Here is a 17,903-nt window from a genome sequence, read left to right on the forward strand (position 1 = left end):
GAGTATAAGTTTTTGTAGTAGGATCTGATGATTTCTTGAATTTCCTTAGTTTCAGTTGTTATGTCACCATTTTACTTTCTGATTTTGTTAATTTGGATACTCTCTCTTTGCCCTTTAGTTAGTCTGGCTAGGGGTTTATCAATCTTGCTGATTTTCTCAAAGAACCAACTCTTGGTTTTGTTGATTTTTTCAATGGTTCTTTTTGTTTCTATTTGGTCTATTTCTGCCCTAATTTTGATTATTTCTTGCTGTCTACTCTTTTTGGGTATATCTGCTTCCTTTTGTTCTAGGGCTTTTAGCTGTGCTGTCAGGTTGCTGATATGAGCTCTCTCCAGTTTCTTTTTGGAAGCACTTAGGGCTATGAGTTTTCCTCTCAACACTGCTTTCATTGCATCCCATAGGTTTGGGTATGTTGTGTTATCGTTTTCGTTGAATTCTAGAAAGTCCTTAATTTCTTTCTTTATTTCTTCTTTGACCCTGCTATCCTTTAACAGAGCGTTGTTTAGTTTCCATGTGTATGTGGGCATTTTGTTGTCTTTGTTGTTGTTAAAGACCAGTCGTAGACCATGGTGATCTGAGAGGATGCATGGGAGAATTTCAATCTTCTTATATCGATGAAGGCTCGTTCTGTGTCCAATTATGTGGTCAATTTTCGAGAAGGTGCCATGGGGTGGTGAGAAGAAGGTGTATTCTTTTACTTTAGGATAGTATGTTCTGTATATATCTATTAATTCCAGTTGGTTCAAAGTCTCTGCTAGTTTTGCAGTGTCCTTGTTCAGTTTCTCTTTCCCTGATCTGTCCATTGGTGAGAGTGGGGTATTAAAGTCTCCCACTATTATTGTGTGGGGTGAAATGTATTTTTTGAGCTTTAGTAGAGTTTCTTTTATGAATGTGGGTGATTTTTTATTTGGAGCATATATGTTAAGGATTGAGAGTTCCTCCTGACAGATTTCCCCGGTAATGAGTAAAAATTGTCCTTCTTTATCTTTTTTGATAACTTTTGGTTGGAAATTTACTTTATTCGATATTAGAATAGCCACTCCAGCTTGCTTCTTGGAGCTGTTTGCTTGGAAGTTTTTTTCCCACCCTTTTACTCTGAGATAGTGTATGTCTCTGTCTCTGAGATGAGTTTCCTGTATGCAGCAAAAGGGTGGATTTTGTTTATGTATCCAGTCTGATAGGCTATGTCTCTTTATTGGGGAGTTGAGACCATTTATATTAATAGATATCAAGGAATAATTGTTTCTGTTTCCTGCCATTTTTGCTTTTTCTGGTTGACTTGTGTCTGTGTTTTTTTCTTCTTTTAGTTTTCTTGTTTTTACTAGGCTGTATTTTCCCTTCTTGTATTGGGTTTTCCACCTATAATTCGTTGTAGTGCTGGGTTTGTGGTCAGATATTGTGTGAATTTTGATTTGTCTTGAAATATTTTTGTCTCTCCATCGATGGTGATTGATAGTTTTGCTGGGTATAGCAGCTTGGGCTGGCACTTGTTCTCTCTAAAGGGGTGCATGATGTCTGTCCAGGCTCTTCTAGCTTTCATAGTCTCTGTTGAGAAATCGGGTGTGAGTCTGATTGGTCTGCCTTTATATGTTACCTGACCTTTTTCCCTTACTGCTTTTAGTATTCTTTCTTTTCTTTGGGCGCTTGATGTTTTTACTATTATGTGTCGGGAGGTATTTCTTTTCTGGTCCAACCTATTTGGAGTTCTGAAGGCTTCTTTTATGCTCGTGGTCATCTCATTCTTGAGGGTAGGGAAGTTTTCTTCTATGATTTTGTTGAAGATATTTACTGTGCCTCTTAGTTGATACTCTTCTCCCTCTTCTATTCCTATTATCCTTAGGTTCGGTCTTCTCATTGTGTCTTGTATTTCCTGGACATTTTGGGTTAGGAGCTTTTTGTTTTTTGCATCTTCTCTGGCTGTTTTGTCTATGTTTGCAATGTTGTCTTCTGCCCCGAGATTCTCTCCTCGATCTCTTGTAATCTGTTGGAAATGCTTGCTTCTGTGACTCCTGATTTTTTTTTTTGGTGTTCTGACTCTAGGGTTATCTCTTTTAGCGTTTTCTTTATTGTGTCAATTTCTGTTTTAATTTCCCTCTTCCATTCCTTTATTTCTTTGGTTCTGTTTTCCTCTCGTTCTTTGAGTTCTTTGAGTGTTTTTCTTTTTTCTTCTTTAAAAGCTTCTGAATCTTTTTGCTTTTCCTCCCTTTCTTGTTTAAGTAACTCTATCAGCGTCTTGAGGCATGATTTCCGGTCTGTGTCTTCTTTTTCTGGAGTGTTTGGAATTCCGATGTTTGCTACTATTGGAGAGCTGGGTTCTGGTGTTTCTAGATTGTCTTGGTTTCCTTGGGATATACTCTTTCTCTTTCCTCTTGCCATTTTGTTGTCAGTGATATGTTCTTGCCTTTCCCTTGTATCTGGTCTGTGTCCCTGGTACACTTTCCATGTGCACTCTGCAGAGATCTCTCTACTCCCCGGCAGCCCAGCTTCCGGGTGGCAGCTGGGCCCGGCTCCGCTCTGCGTCCTGAAGTCGCCTCCGGGTGGAAACAGACGTTCCTAAGATCTGTTCCTGGTCACAGATGCTCAGCCTCTCCGAGCCACCTTTCCGGCTGGCAGGTGGGCCAGGCTCCGCTCTGCGTCCTGATGTTGTCTCCGGGTGGGAACAGAAGTTCCTAAGATCTGTTCCTGGTCCCTGGATCGGGGAGGACAGGGCAGGTCAGGGGGTGCCCTTTCCGTGTGCACTCCGCAGATATCCCTCTGCCCCCCAGCAGCCTATGTCTCCCACTCACCTTTTGCTCAGCCTGTACGAGCCGCCTTTCCGGCTGGCAGTTGGGCCAGGCTCTGCTCTGTGTCCTGAAGTGGTCTCCAGGTGGGAACAGAAGTTCCTAAGATCTGTTCCCGGTCACAGTTGCTCAGCCTGTACAAGCCGCCTTTCCGGCTGGCAGTTGGGCCAGGCTCCGCTCTGTGTCCTGAAGTCTTCTCCGGGTGGGAACAGAAGTTCCTAAGATCTGTTCCCGGTCACTGGATCGGGGAGGACAGGGCAGGTCAGGGCAGGGGGTGCCTTTTCCGTGTGCACTCTGCAGAGATCCCTCTGCTCCCCTGCAGCCTAGGTCTCCCACTCACCAGTTGCTCAGCCTGTATGAGCCGCCTTTCTTTTGGTTTTCTTGCTTAGGGGATTTCTTGTTTTAATTAAGATGTAGTTTTCCTCTTTGTATTGGGTTTCCCCCCATCATTCATTGTAGTGCTGGGTTTGTTTTCAGATATTATGTAAATTTAGTTTTGTCTTGGAATATCTTTTTCTCTCCATCTATGGTGATTGAGAGTTTTTCTGGGTATAGCAGCTTTGGCTGGCACTTGTGGTCCCTTAATGTCTACATGATGTCTGTCCAGGATCTTCTAGCTTTCATAGTCTCTGTTGAGAAATCAGGTTTGATTCTGATTGGTCTGCCATTCTATTTTACATGGTCTTTTTTCCTTACTGCTTTTAATATTTTTTTTTTTTTTTTTTTTTTTTTTTGCTTTGGGCACTTGGAGTTTTGACTATTATGTGTCTGGAGAAATTTCTTTTCTGGTCCAACCTATTTCGAGTTCTGTAGGCTTGTTTTATGCTCATGGTCATCTCATTCTTAAGGGTAGGGAAATTTTCTTCAACAATTTGGTTTGAAGATATTTACTGTGCCTCTTATTTGATATTCTTTGCCTTCTTCTATTCCTATTATCCTTAGGTTTTGTCTTATCATTGTGTCCTGGATCTCCAGAAATTTTTGGGGTAGGAGATTTTCAGTTTTTGTTTCTTCTCTGACTGTTTTTCTATGTTTTCAATGTTGTCTTCAGCCCCTGAGATTTTTGTCTTCCATCTCTTGTAGTCTGTTGGATAAGCTTGCATCTTTGACTCCTGATTTCTTTTTTAGGTTTTATACCTCTATGGTTGTCTCTTTTAGTGTTTTCTTCATTGTGTCCATTTCCGTTTTAATTCCTTCTTCCATTTCTTCATCTCTTTGGTTCTGTTTTCCTCTAGTTCTTTGAGTTCTTTGAGTCTTTTTCTTATTTCCTCTTTAAAAGGTTCTAATTCTTTATGCTTTTCATCCCGTTCTTGTTTAAGGATTTCTATCATCATCTTGAGGTATGATTTCCGGACTGAGTCTTCTTTTTCTGGAATGTTTGGCATTCTGCTGTTTGTGGTGATGGGAGAGCTGGGTTCTGCTGTTGCCAGGTTGTCTTGGTTTCCCTGGGGTACATTCTTTCTTTCGCTTTCCTCCTGCCATCTTGTTGTCTGTGAATATATGTTTTCTTGTTGTCAGTGATTGGTTCTTGCCTCTCCATTGTACCTGGCCTGTGTCCATGGATCTCCTGATCCCAGGCTACTCAGAATGCCTTCTCACCAGGCCTTTGTCCCTGGATTTCCTCTGTTCCTGGTGGCAGATGGTCTGAGTACTGTTCTGCACTCAAAGTCCTCCAGCTGGGAATAGTCCGATTCTGGGTTACTGGTTTCCTGAACCAAGCTGGGTGGGGGGCACACTTTTGCAGAGATCTCTCTGCACCCAGGCTAGTCTGAACACCTTCTCAACAGACCTGTGCTCCTGGATCTCTACTGTTCCTGGTGGCGGCTTCAGTTCAGTTGTTATGACCACTTATAGTTGGCACAGGTTGCCAAGGTCTTTCTCCCATATATACTTTCTGGTAGTCTGAAAGCTAGTCAACAGAACTTTCAGGTAAGGGCCAATCTCCAAGTTACACTACTGTGTGTGTGACAGTGTGTGTGTGTGTGTGTGTGTGTGTGTGTGTGTGTGTGTGTGAGTGTGTGTGTGTGCATGCGTGGAGGACAAGCCCACATGTGGCTATAGGACATTCATGCAACATTTGTTTCCACTTGACTTTGTCAATTATCCTTAGTGTTAGTTTTCTCTCCCAGACCCCTTCCTCACCCTATCATGCTCCCTACATAAACATTTATCATTTAATATTTTGAAAAGCTCAGACATAATGCTTGAGAGACATGTGTAAATATCACTCATTAACATATCACAAACCTTAATATACTAATATTTTTCTGTTTTCGTGTTAAAGAATATAGATTCTTATTTTTCAAATTAATATCTATTAACTTACAAGGAAGGTATTACTTATATGCTAATTCAAAATGACAGAATAATGTCATTATTATTGTCATTAATGTCATTAATGTCATAATGTCATAATAATGTCATTACTACCAAGACAATATGAATTAGAATATTCAAATGAATAAGATCTTTAGTTATACACATTATAAGTAAATACCAGATTAAACAAAATGCACAAAGCTTATTCTAAAAATGCATTTCTAAAATTGTCATAAGTAGTAGTTCAGTATTTTGTAGAGTTTGTGTAAAGCCAAGTAATTTATAGGACTATAATTTAAAATTTTAAATATTTTATTTAATAGTATTATGAAGATGTACACGACTATGAAGAAATGTCAGTGATTTACCATCATGAAGGCTTTTTCTGGCGGTGCTGGTTTTTTGGAGATGATCCACAAACATCAGTTTGGAGATATTGGTTTAGTGAGTATGAGATATTTTGTGATGTTTGTTAATAGTATTTCCTTGTCTCAGAGTCAAAAACAATCTCGTACAGAGATATTGATGATGATAATTTACAGTGATGATATTTGTATATAATAAAACCCTCAGATTTGTAAAGCAATATTTTTTAATCATGTGTATGATTTTCCTTGAAAGACATCTGGATTTACTTTATGGCTCTGGATGTTAACCCATTACTTTATTCCTGCTATGCAAATGTTTAACAACTAAGTTCTAATGTATTAAATCAAAGAGTAAGAGCGCAGCTATTTTATAACTGGACTGAAAATCATCCATGTTGAATGTTGGTTGTTGCTTTGCATGCAAATCTAACTTGCTAAGTCAAAGCATGTACATTCAAATTTTGGAGTGTTCAGTTTAATGTAAGATTAATTATTTAAGTAATATTATTTTAAAATATTGACAAGGATTTTATTGCCTGCTGAAATAATATTTTTTTTAATTTTAACAACTTTATTTTACAAAACAAAGATAAATGTGCAGATTTCAAGCATTTTTTGCGTAAAATTATACAATACATTTTTGTCAGTACTTTTTTTCAGATTTTAAAATAATTTTTACATGAATCTATATGAATAGTCAGTACTTGATCTTTTTAATGGTTTGACTGCATATTATGTCTGTTCTTTTGTGACTGGGTTATCTCACTCAGGATGATATTCTCTAGATGCAGCCATTTTCTTAAGAATTTGGTTAAGTCATTGTTTCTGGTGGCTGAGTAGTATTCCATTGTGTATATGTACCACAATTTTTGTATCCATTCATCTTCTGAAGGGCATCTGGGTTCTTTCCAGCTTCTGGCTATTATAAATAGAGCTGCTATGAACATTGTGGTGCATATATCTTTGTTGTGTACTAAGGTGTCTCTGAAATAATATTATACTTCAGAAACAGATTGTCATTGTGGATTTGAAATTTGCTGTTAATATGAAAAAGTTATATAATCATTGTTAACTTATCGTCATGACTTTTAACAAATTTTACCAACATTAATTTGATATGTAACACTATGATAAGGCATAAATATTGAAGCCTCGGCTTTTCTACTTTTCTAGATATTCTTTCCCTCTATCAAGCTACATAACAAATTAATGACAGTTAATGAATTTAGACTTGAGGTAAATTATATAGTTGAAATATTGCAAAGCATCCTATATTTAACATATTATTTTCAACATCATATGACTCTTATCTCATTACACAATGATAATAATAATGGTACTAACTATATACCTGATACCATATTTTCTGAAAACATCTAGCTACTTTCGTAATACTACATATGTGTATATTCTAGAACTTGATGTAGAAGCATACTTAAGAGGCTCTTTCACAAATGAGCAAAGTAATGCTAATTTCAATACATTAAAACCCTGTATCATGTTTCATAACAATTGAGATTGTTCACTAGATATGAGCGAAATCCCTTACAAACTTAAATATCTGTGATCAAGCTATGAGAACGTACTACTTGGAAGAAAACATGACAAGGACTATAGCTGTCACTGAAAACAAGAAGTTTCTTAAATATATAAACAAAAAGGAAATAAACACACATGATGTAGAAAAAACCTAGATGACCTTCAATAGAAGAGTGGATAAAAAATGTCATATATTTTCACGATGAATCATTACTCAGCTGTTAAAAATAAGGACAACCTGAAATTTGCAGGCTAATAGACGGAACTGGAAAATATCAGACTCAGATAGACACTCATGGTATGTGCTCACATGTAAGTGAACATCAGCTTCAGAGTTAAGGATAACCATGCTATAATTGACAGACCAAGAGAGGATAAGTAATAAAGAGGGCTAAAGGAGAGATGCATGAATATCCTCAGGAAAGAGAAATAGAATAGTCATTGTGGATGAGTGAGTGTGCATGTTTGTGTGGTGGGTGCATAGGTGGGTAGGGAAATAGGAAAGAGTGGGTATGGGAACAGGAGAGAACATGTGGGTGGAGGATGAGAAAGAGTCTAGGGAAAAAAAAACAGAAATTGGGGGACTATTTCTTTGACATGCTAGAAACCTAGCACAATAGAAACCCCCAAGAATCTACAAAGATAGCTCTAATTAAGACTCATGGCAGTGAGGAATATGGAGCCTGAACTGGCCAGCTTCTGTAACCATGCAGGATTTCAAGCAGAGGAATTGGGATATCAGTACAGTCACAAAATCTTTCACCTATAATTTGTCCTGCCTACATGCTGTGGTAGGATACAAGGAGCTGGGATATAGAAGTGGCTAACCAGTGATGGGTCCAGATTGAGACCCATACCATGAGAACAAGAGCTCACTCTTGACACTGTCTGAAAGGCCAGAACCCAGAGGAAGAATAGTTCAGAAACCTAAAAAGAAAATTATCCTTAATGATATTCTGATATACTCATGGATTGATAAATAGCCTGATTGTAATCAGAGAAGCTTCACCTAGCAACTGATAGAAACATATGTTGAGACCCAAAGAGGGCAAAAATTGTAGAATCCAGAGCGGCCAAAAACACCACAAATTCAATATTTTTTTTAATTGAACAACTTTATTTTAAAATACAAAATAAATGTACAGATTTTAAGCATTTTTGCATAAAAGTATACAAATACATTTTTGCCAGTACTTGGATTTTTTTTTTTTTTAAGGCTTGATACTGTACATTAAGATCTTACAGGTACAACGAGCATAAAGTACATGTAAAACAAAATGTATCCTGGAATTAGTCAAACTTTTCTTGGTGTGTAAAAATTAAGCATAATCGTTTTTCCTTTTTCTTCCTTTCTTGAACTTCATAAAGTCTGTGAGTTGTTTCTGGGGTGTTCAGAGAATGATTTTTTTTTTATCCTGGATTTTTTATTATTCCAAATGAATTTGGAAATTGCTCTTTCTAACACTATGAAGTTAAAAAACAGTTGGAATTTTGATGGGGATTGCACTGAATCTGTAGATTGTGTTACACAAAATAGCTATTTTTATTATGTTTTTTTAAACGACTTTATTTTACAAAACAAAGATAAATGTACAGATTTTAAACATTTTTTGCTAAAAATTATACATTTTTGTCAGTACTGTTTTTTTCAGATATTGAAATAATTTTTACATAAAACCATGTGAATATATTTTTTTTAGTCAGTACTTGATTATTTTCAAGGGCTTGACAGTATGCGTTGAAAACCTAATAGTTACAATAAGCGTAAAGTACATGCAAAACAAAACACAACATGGAAATAGTCAAGGTCTTCTTGTTTTGTAAATATATGTATATTTTTTGTTTTCTTTATTTCTTGGACTTCATACAGTCTGTGAGTTGTTTCTGGCGGAGTGCAAGCCTCTGGGGTTAGCATCCCACTATCAGTGACTGCATATTATGTGTGTTCTTTTGTGACTGGGTTATCTCACTCAGGATGATATTCTCTAGATGCAGCCATTTTCTTAAGAATTTGGTCAAGTCATTCTTTCTGGTGGCTGAGTAGTATTCCATTGTGTAAATGTACCACAATTTTTGTATCCATTCATCTTCTGAAGGGCATCTTGGTTCTTTCCAGCTTCTGGCTATTATAAATAGAGCTGCTATGAACATTGTGGTGCATAAATCTTTGTTGTGTACTAAGGTGTCTGTGTGGTATATGCCCAGAAGTGGAATAGCTGGGTCTTCAGGTAGTATTATGTCCAATTTTCTGAGGTATCGCCAGACTGATTTCCAGAGTGGTTGTATTAGTTTGCAACCCCACCAACTGTGGAGAAGTGTTCCTCTTTCTCCGCAACCTCGCAGGCATCTGTTGTCATCTGAGTTTTGGATCTTGGCCAATCTGACTGGTGTGAGATGGAATCTCAGGGTTGTTTTGATGTGCATTTCCCTGATGGATAAGGATGTCGAGCACTTCCTCAGATATTTCTCAGCCAATCGATATTCCTCAACTGAGAATGTTTTGTTTAGTTCTATACCCCATTTTTAATAGGGTTATTTGATTCTCTGGTGTCTAGCTTTTTGAGTTCTTTGTATACCTTGAATATTAGGCCTCTATCTGATGTAGAGTTGGTAAATATCTTTTCCCATTCTGTTGGCTGCCGTTTTGTTTTCTTGACAATGTCCTTTGCCTTACAGAAACTTTGCAATCTCATTAAGTCCCATTTGTTAATCTTTGACCTTAGAGCTTGAGCCATTGGTGTTTTGTTCAGAAAATTTTCTCTTGTGCCTATATGTTCTAAAGTTTTTCTACTTTCTCATCTAATAGTTTCAGTGTATCTGGTTTAATGTGGAGATCTTTGATCCACTTACACTTGAGCTTTGTACAAGGAGATAAGAAAGGGTCTATTTTCATTCTTTTGCATGCTGAGTGCCAGTTGGACCAGCACCATTTGTTGAATGGGCTGTCTTTTTTTCCATTGAATGTTTATGGCGGCTTTGTCGAAAATCAGGTGACAATATACATGAGGGCTCATTTCTGGATCTTCTATTCTATTCCATTGATCCACATGCCTATTTCTGTACCAGTACCATGCAGTTTTCAGCACAATTGCCTTGTAATATAGCTTGAGGTCAGGGATAGTGATTCCCGCAGATATTTTCTTGTTGTTGAGGATGGATTTCTCTATTCTGGGTCTTTTGCTGTTCCATATGAAATTGCACATTGATTTTTCCAATTTCATAAAGAACTGTGATGGAATATTGATGGGGATTGCGTTGAATCTGTAGATTGCTTTTGATAGGATGGCCATTTTCAAAATGTTGATCTTTCCAATCCATGAGCAAGGGAGATCTTTCCATTTTCTGAGGTCCTCCTCAATTTCCATCTTTAGAGGTTTGAAGTTCTTGTCATACAGGTCCTTCACTTGCTTAGATAGAGTCTCACCAAGGTATTTCATAGTTTTTGTGAAGATTGTGAAGGGTAGCTTTTCCCTAATTTCCTTCTCCATATGTTTGTCCTTTGAGTATAGGAAGGCTACTGATTTGTTTGAATTAATTTTGTATCCAGCCACTTTGCTGAACTTGTTTATCAGCTGTAGGAGTTCTCTGGTGGAACTTTTGGGGTCACTCAAGTACACTATCATGTCATCGGCAAAGAGTGATGTTTTTATCTCTTCCTTTCCGATTTGTATCCCCTTGATCTCCTTTTGCTGTCTAATTGCTCCAGCCATGACTTCCAGAACTATGTTGAATAGGTAGGGGGAGAGTGGGCAGCCTTGTCATGTCCCTGATTTTAGTGGGATTGCTTCAAGTTTCCCACCATTAATTTTGATGTTGGCTGTTGGTTTGCTGTATATTGCTTTTATTATGTTTAAATATGGGCCTTGGATTCCTGTTCTTTCCAGGACTTTTAACATGAAGGGGTGTTGGATTTTGTCAAATGTTTTCTCAGTGTCTAGTGAGATGACCATGTGGATTTGTTCTTTGAGTTTGTTTATATGGTGGATTACATTGATGGATTTCCTTATATTAAACCATCCCTGCATCCCAGGGATGAAACATACTTGTTCATGATGAATGATCGTTTTGATGTGTTCTTGGATTCAGTTTGCAAGTATTTTGTTGAGTATTTTTGCATCAATGTTCATAAGTGAGATTGGTCTGAAGTTCTCTTTACTTTAGGGTCTTAGTGTGATTTAGGTACTATGGTTATTGTAGCCTCAAAAAATGAGTTAGGTAGTATTTCCTCTTATTATATCTTCTGCAATAGTTTGGAGAGTATTGGTGTTATGTCCGCAATAAATGTCTGATAAAATTCTGCACTGAACCCGTCACGACCTGGGCTTTTTTTGGTTGGGAGGCTTTTGATGACTTCTTCTATTTCTTTAGGTGTTATAGGGATATTTACATGGTTTACTTGGTCCTGGTTTAACTTTGGGATCTTGTATCTGTCTAGGAATTTGTCCATTTCCTCCAGATTTTCCAATTTTGTGGAGTATAATTTTTCATAGTAGGATCTGATGATTTCTTGAATTTCCTCAGTTTCAGTTGTTATGTCTCCACTTTCCTTTCTAATTTTGTTAATATGTATACTCTCTATTTGCTCTCTCGTTAGTCTGGCTAGGGGTTTATCAATCTTGTTGATTTTCTCAAAGAACCAACTCTTGGTTTTGTTGATTTTTTCAATGGTTCTTTTTGTTTCTATTTGGTCTATTTCTGCCCTAATTTTGATTATTTCTTGCTGTCTACTCTTTTTGGGTATATCTGCTTCCTTTTGTTCTAGGGCTTTTCGCTGTGCTGTCAAGTTGCTGATGTATGCTCTCTCCAGTTTCTTTTTGGAAGCGATCAGGGCTAAGAGTTTTCCTCTCCGTACTGCTTTCATTGCATCCCATAGGTTTGGGTATGTTGTGTTTTCGTTTTAGTTGAATTCAAGAAAATCCTTAATTTCTTTTTTTATTTCTTCTTTGACCCCGCTATCGTTTAACAGAGCGTTGTTTACTTTCCATGTGTATGTGGGAATTTTGTTGTCTTTGTTGTTTTTAAAGACCAGCCGTAGACCATGGTGATCTGAGAGGATGCATGGGAGTATTTCAATCTTCTTATATCGATTGAGGCTCGTTCTGTATCCAATTATGTGGTCAATTTTCGAGAAGGTGCCATGGGTTGCTGAGAAGAATGTTTATTCTTTTACTTTAGGATGATATGTTCTGTATATATCTATTAAGTTTAGTTGGTTCAAAGACTTTGCTAGCTTTGCAGTGTCCTTGTTCAGTTTCTGTTTCCATGATCTGTCCCTTGGTGAGAGTGGGGTATTAAAGTCTCCCACAATATTGTGTGGGGTGAAATGTATTTTTTGAGCTTTAGTAGTGTTTCTTTTATGAATGTGGGTGCTTCTTTATTTGGAGCATATATGTTAAGGATTGAGAGTTCCTCCTGACAGATTTCCCAGGTAATGAGTACAAAGTGTCCTTCCTTATCTTTTTTGATAACTTTTGGTTGGAAATTTACTTTATTCGATATTAGCATAGCCACTCCAGCTTGCTTCTTGGGGCTGTTTGCTTCAAGTTTTTTTCCCACCCTTTTACTCTGAGATAGTGTCTGTCTCTGTCTCTGAGATGAGTTTCCTGTATGCAGCAAAATGCTGGATTTTGTTTATGTATCCAATCTGATAGGCTATGTCTCTTTATTGGGGAGTTGAATCCATTAATGTTAATAGATATCAAGGAATAGATTTTTCTGTTTCCTGCCATTATTGCTTTTGTGGGTTGAGTTGTGTCTGTGTCTTTTTCTTCTTTTAGTTTTCTTGTTTAGGAGTTTTCTTGTTTTTACTAGGCTGTATTTTCCCTCATTGTATTGGGTTTTCCACCTATAATTCGTTGTAGTGCTGGGTTTGTGGTCAGATATTGTGTGAATTTTGATTTGTCTTGAAATATCTTTGTCTCTCCATCGCTGGTGATTGATAGTTTTGCTGGGTATAGCAGCTTGGGCTTGGCACTTGTGCTCTCTTAAGGAGTGCATGATGTCTGTCCAGGATCTTCTAGCTTTCATAGTCTCTGTTGAGAAATCGGGTGTGAGTCTGATTGGTCTGCCTTTATATGTTACATGACCTTTTTCCCTTACTGCTTTTAGTATTCTTTATTTGCTTTGGGCACTTGATGTTTTTACTATTATGTGTCGGGAGGTATGTCTTTTCTGGTCCAACCTAGTTGGAGTTCTGAAGGCTTCTTTTATGCTCGTGGTCATCTCATTCTTGAGGGTAGGGAAGTTTTCTTCTACGATTTTGTTGAAGATATTTACTGTGCCTCTTAGTTGATACTCTTCTCCCTCTTCTATTCCTATTATCCTTAGGTTCGGTCTTCTCATTGTGTCCTGGATTCCCTGGACATTTTGGGTTTGGAACTTTTTGTTTTTTGCATCTTCTCTGGCTGTTTTGTTTATGTTTACAATGTTATCTTCTGCCCCCGAGATTCTGTCTCCCATCTCTTGTAATCTATTGGAAATGCTTGCTTCTGTGACTCCTGATTTCTTTTTTAGGTGTTCTACCTCTAGGGTTATCTCTTTTAGTGATTTCTTTATTGTTTCAATTTCCGTTTTAAATTCCCTCTTCCATTCCTTCATCTCTTTGGTTGTGTTTTCCACTAGTTCTTTGAGTTCTTTGAGTGTTTTTCTTGCTTCCTCTTTAAAACCTTCTGAATCTTTTTGCTTTTCCTCCCGTTCTTGTTTAAGTATCTCTATCAGCATCTTGATGTATGATTTCAGGTCTGCATCTTCTTTTTCCGGAGTGTTTGGCATTCCTATGTTTGCTGCTGTGGGAGAGCTGGGTTCTGGAGTTGCCAGGTTGTCTTGGTTTCCTTGGGATATACTCTTTCACTTTCCTCTTGCCATTTTGTTGTCAGTGATATATTCTTGCCTTTCCCTTGTATCTGGTCTGCGTCCCTGGGTCTTCACTCTTCTAGGTGGCAGATGGGCCGAGCCCTGTTCTATGCCTCAGAGTCGTTGGGTGGAAACAGAAGTTCCAAAGTTCTGTTCCTGGTCCCTGGATCAGGCAGGGCTGGTGGTGCGCTTACAGTGTGCACTCTGCAGAGATCCCTCTGCTCCCTGGCTGCCCAGGTCTCCCACTCACTGGTCTTTAAAGCTTTAAACGCTGCTGATCCGTGTGGTGGATGGGCCGCGCCCTGTTCTGTGCATTGAAGTTGCCCAAACTGATGTTTTATATGTAATATAAATATTCATATATATATATATGAATATATATATATATATATATATATATATATATATATATTCAGTGAATTGATGGTATAATACAGATTTTATCTTTGAAAAATGAAATTATAACAAAATTACACCATTTCTTTCTTTCATTACTTTATTCTAACCATTTCATGAATCTTCTACTCCCAGATTTTCTTTCATATTTATGGCCTCAGTTTTTAAATTTGTCATACAAATATGTGTGCGTGTGTGTGTCTACCTCTCTGTGGGTCTGTGTGTCTGTGTAATCCTTATACAAAAGAACAACATGTTTTGTCTATATAATGCTACTTGTATCCATATTTTTTTAAAGGACTGAACATTTGGTGTTGGATATATAATTGGTGTGTTTTTCCCTGAGGAAGACTGTTTTTCAGCTTTCACCATTTATTTGCCTGTAGTTCTTTGTGTAGGGTTAAGGATTTTCTGAGTTTTCCCTCCTTTTCATTAACATGCCTATTGGTCCCTTCTTTGTTCAGGCAATGCTTACTTAACATGTCTGTAAGATTTCATGGGTATAGTTCTAACATTTCTAAAAGACCTAATCTAACAATAAATCCCCATTCCTCTAGTTTCTACAATCTTTCTGCCTTCTCTTCCATAATTATTTGATCAGTATGAGTGAGAAATGTTTTGTGGATGATTAAGTTGGGACTAACCTCCACAACTCTTCATTTTGATTGGTTGTAATTTTCTGCAGTGGTCCCCATATATTGCCATCATAGTTTTCATGATGAGGAGTGAGGACTTATTATTGGGTATAAGGGCAAATATTCATAATGCAGTTAAGAACAATGCTGGCTTAGTAAATTGGTGATAGGGTTTTCTCTGAGATCTATGACATCAGTAGCTATAGGAAGCTGGCTGAGTTTCCAGTATGAAGCATGGTTTTAATACTGTTGAGAATGTCTTAAGTCCAATTAGAGAGTTGTTGCTTATCACCAGTAACTGCATACTACAACTTCAGCTGAAGGGTTATATGCTATGCTGGCCATTGTTTACATGTGGTTCATGTCAGCCACTTCCTTCTTTTGTAAGCTTGCAAGGTCCTTCTGGTACCTCATTCTCAGGGAGGAAAAGTCTTTCAGGTAAGACGTAGCTTGGGGCCTTTTGACCTTCTGACCAATGTGCATAGTGTGTTTAAAAATATTGACTTATCTTTCACCTTTTGGGTGATAACAATATTCTGTAGTGTTTTGGCAGTCTATTGGACAACTCTGCAACCAAGTTTCTCAGCATGTATTGGTTTTTATACAGTTTGTTTTTTGAGGTACAATGTTTCTATTTATCATTATCTCAACTAGTAATTTATCTATTTGCTATAGTCCATAAACTTACCATTTTTAACTAACAATCAACATTGTTTCACTTTTTCAGTTTAATTCTATTTCTTATTAGATATCTTATTAGATATTTTATTTATAATCACATCATAAGCATACTTATTCTTATTAAATGAATATAAATCTATTTAACACTCACTAATTGGACCTTTTTATTTTATTCCCCAGGGTATACTACACTTCATCAGTTGTTGTAAGCTTTGTATTTTTGATACATAAGCTAGATTGATATAGTTGACATGTAATGCCTATAAATCAAATCTAATGAGGATAAAGTATGCTAAATGGAGTTGAAATAGACTTGTCAAAGAATAGACACTGAAATGTCTTGCTGTTAACAACATACATTTTAAAACCATAGATAAATCTTAATTCTTCTCTTGATGCAAATTATAAAAGCATTTGATGTGGCAAATTAATTTAATATTCATGAAGCAGTAATAATCAATTCAATTGGAATTCTTTGGTAATTTTAAGTGGAGACAAATGTCTACTTATTATAAAGTATTACTGATAACTAGAAAACACTTTAAGATAAGTGGTCACTCCATTAACATATCTAACATTCTCAGTATATCATTAATCATGACAAGACGCTGGCATTAACACTGATATAATGACACTTCCATTATAATACCAAATTTTTTCATAGACTTTTAGAATCAGGGATCATTACTATTTGAGAAGCCTATAGACATTATCTGGTACAACATCCTACTTGATTGATGTATGACTCTCCTCAATAATATGTTGATAAGTAGCCATCAAATCTATTCTCCAATACTTCCATAGAAGATAGCTCAGATTCTTTCAGCACAGATTATAAAAGCTGACAGTTAATATTACAGCCTTAGTTTTGCTGGACAGAAATCAATCTTACTGACACTTCTGACCATAAGCTCTCATTTCATTTCTCACAGCCACACAAGTAAGTTACTTGTCAAGTAAATCACTAATAGGTGTTATCATTTACTTTTTCTCATTCTAAACCCTATCATGTATTCAAATTCTTAAATATCTTAATTTCCTTCTACTGCTTGCAATAATATAATTCTCATTCTGCTGTTGATTGAGGCAATTTTGGGGGGACAGAGCTGTAATTTATGTCTATCCTTAAAATTTCTCAAATATCAAAGTATACCATATATGACCTCTGGCAGTTTTGAGGGGCTGCAGCTGTATTCTTGTTCTGGTTGTGCAACTTCAAACGTCATTTATTCTTTAGTTAGCTTAACACAAATGTTTATATATTCCACATTCAATTTCATAAGGTAGCTTACTATTACTAAATTGTTGGGTTTGTCTATACATTTTTCTGATTCTGTGTGGTACACCTGACATTTTCCTGCACTTAAGTGCTTATTTTTTTAAAATTATTTTTCAATCATGGGGATTTTAATAAAGATTAGTATATTTTATGTTAATTTTTTAAAAGACTAAAAACACATGAACAATTACTGTACAGGTTCTGCACCATCCCTTTTGAGTATTTATTGTAGTTTCTAGTTTAGCCTTTTTATGGAATTCTGGAGTGTGTAAAAGAGTGAGTCTCTTATTCTTCTGCCGTTTTTGGGCTCTTTTCCTTCTATTTACAACTCATTTTAAGAAAGTAAATGAAAATCTTTATATTCATCCATATTAAATTTTATTATTCTACATACAGTGAATTGTTGTGATCTTTTGACATCATGATCCTTTCATCTTGTTTATGGAGTATACTCAATATTCAAGCAGTTAACCCATTTCAATAGGATTTTACCTGTGTCTAGTTTATTATGATTTTTAAGGGATTCTCTTACTCTTTGTAATTTGCTTAGTTTCTTAGTTGAATATTAAAATGAGAATGGGGTTACTACAATGTATTAGCAAAACTGGAACCATGATTTATTTTTGTAATATACTTTAAAATATAACATTTTATTAATTCTTTGAAAAATTTAATACTGTAGTGTGATCATTTTCACCTCCAATGTTCCCCTATCTCCTTCTAGATTCATTTCTCACATTTCCATCTCTTCCTAACCTTGTGACTTCTTTGTTTCTTTAATAATTCACTGGGCCCGTTTGTACTGCCAATATACTAATGGATGTGGAGTTATCTACTTTAATATGGTCCAGCTAGACAGGTCTGGGATGTTCATAAACTCCCAGCAGCTAGGATTGCCTGAACAAGACCTTAACAATGTACTTCTTTGAGAGTAGATATCTTTTTACTTCCCTGTTGCTTTCCTCTAAATAAAACAATCTTGCTGTTTTTTCCTCATTCACCATATTTATACCATAGTTCTTATCCAGAATGTCCTTTCTCTTGTTATACTTAG

The 17,903-nt window shown here is 36.6% G+C and overlaps 1 protein-coding gene across 1 annotated transcript in view; it reads left to right on the forward strand.

The window, feature by feature from the left end:
• LOC308414963 (transmembrane protein 182-like) overlaps positions 1 to 17,903 on the forward strand; it is a gene marked incomplete at its 5' end in the record, with an annotated part of 86,466 nt that overhangs the window by 10,490 nt on the left and 58,073 nt on the right. The window contains one exon of the mRNA XM_080910116.1: positions 5,423 to 5,543. Within this exon, the coding sequence (XP_080766242.1) occupies positions 5,423 to 5,543 (121 nt within the window). The remainder of the gene's footprint in view (positions 1 to 5,422; positions 5,544 to 17,903) is intronic.

The sequence above is a fragment of the Micromys minutus genome, assembly GCF_963924665.1.
Source record: "Micromys minutus genome assembly, chromosome: X".
NCBI classification, from domain to species: domain Eukaryota; kingdom Metazoa; phylum Chordata; class Mammalia; order Rodentia; family Muridae; genus Micromys; species Micromys minutus.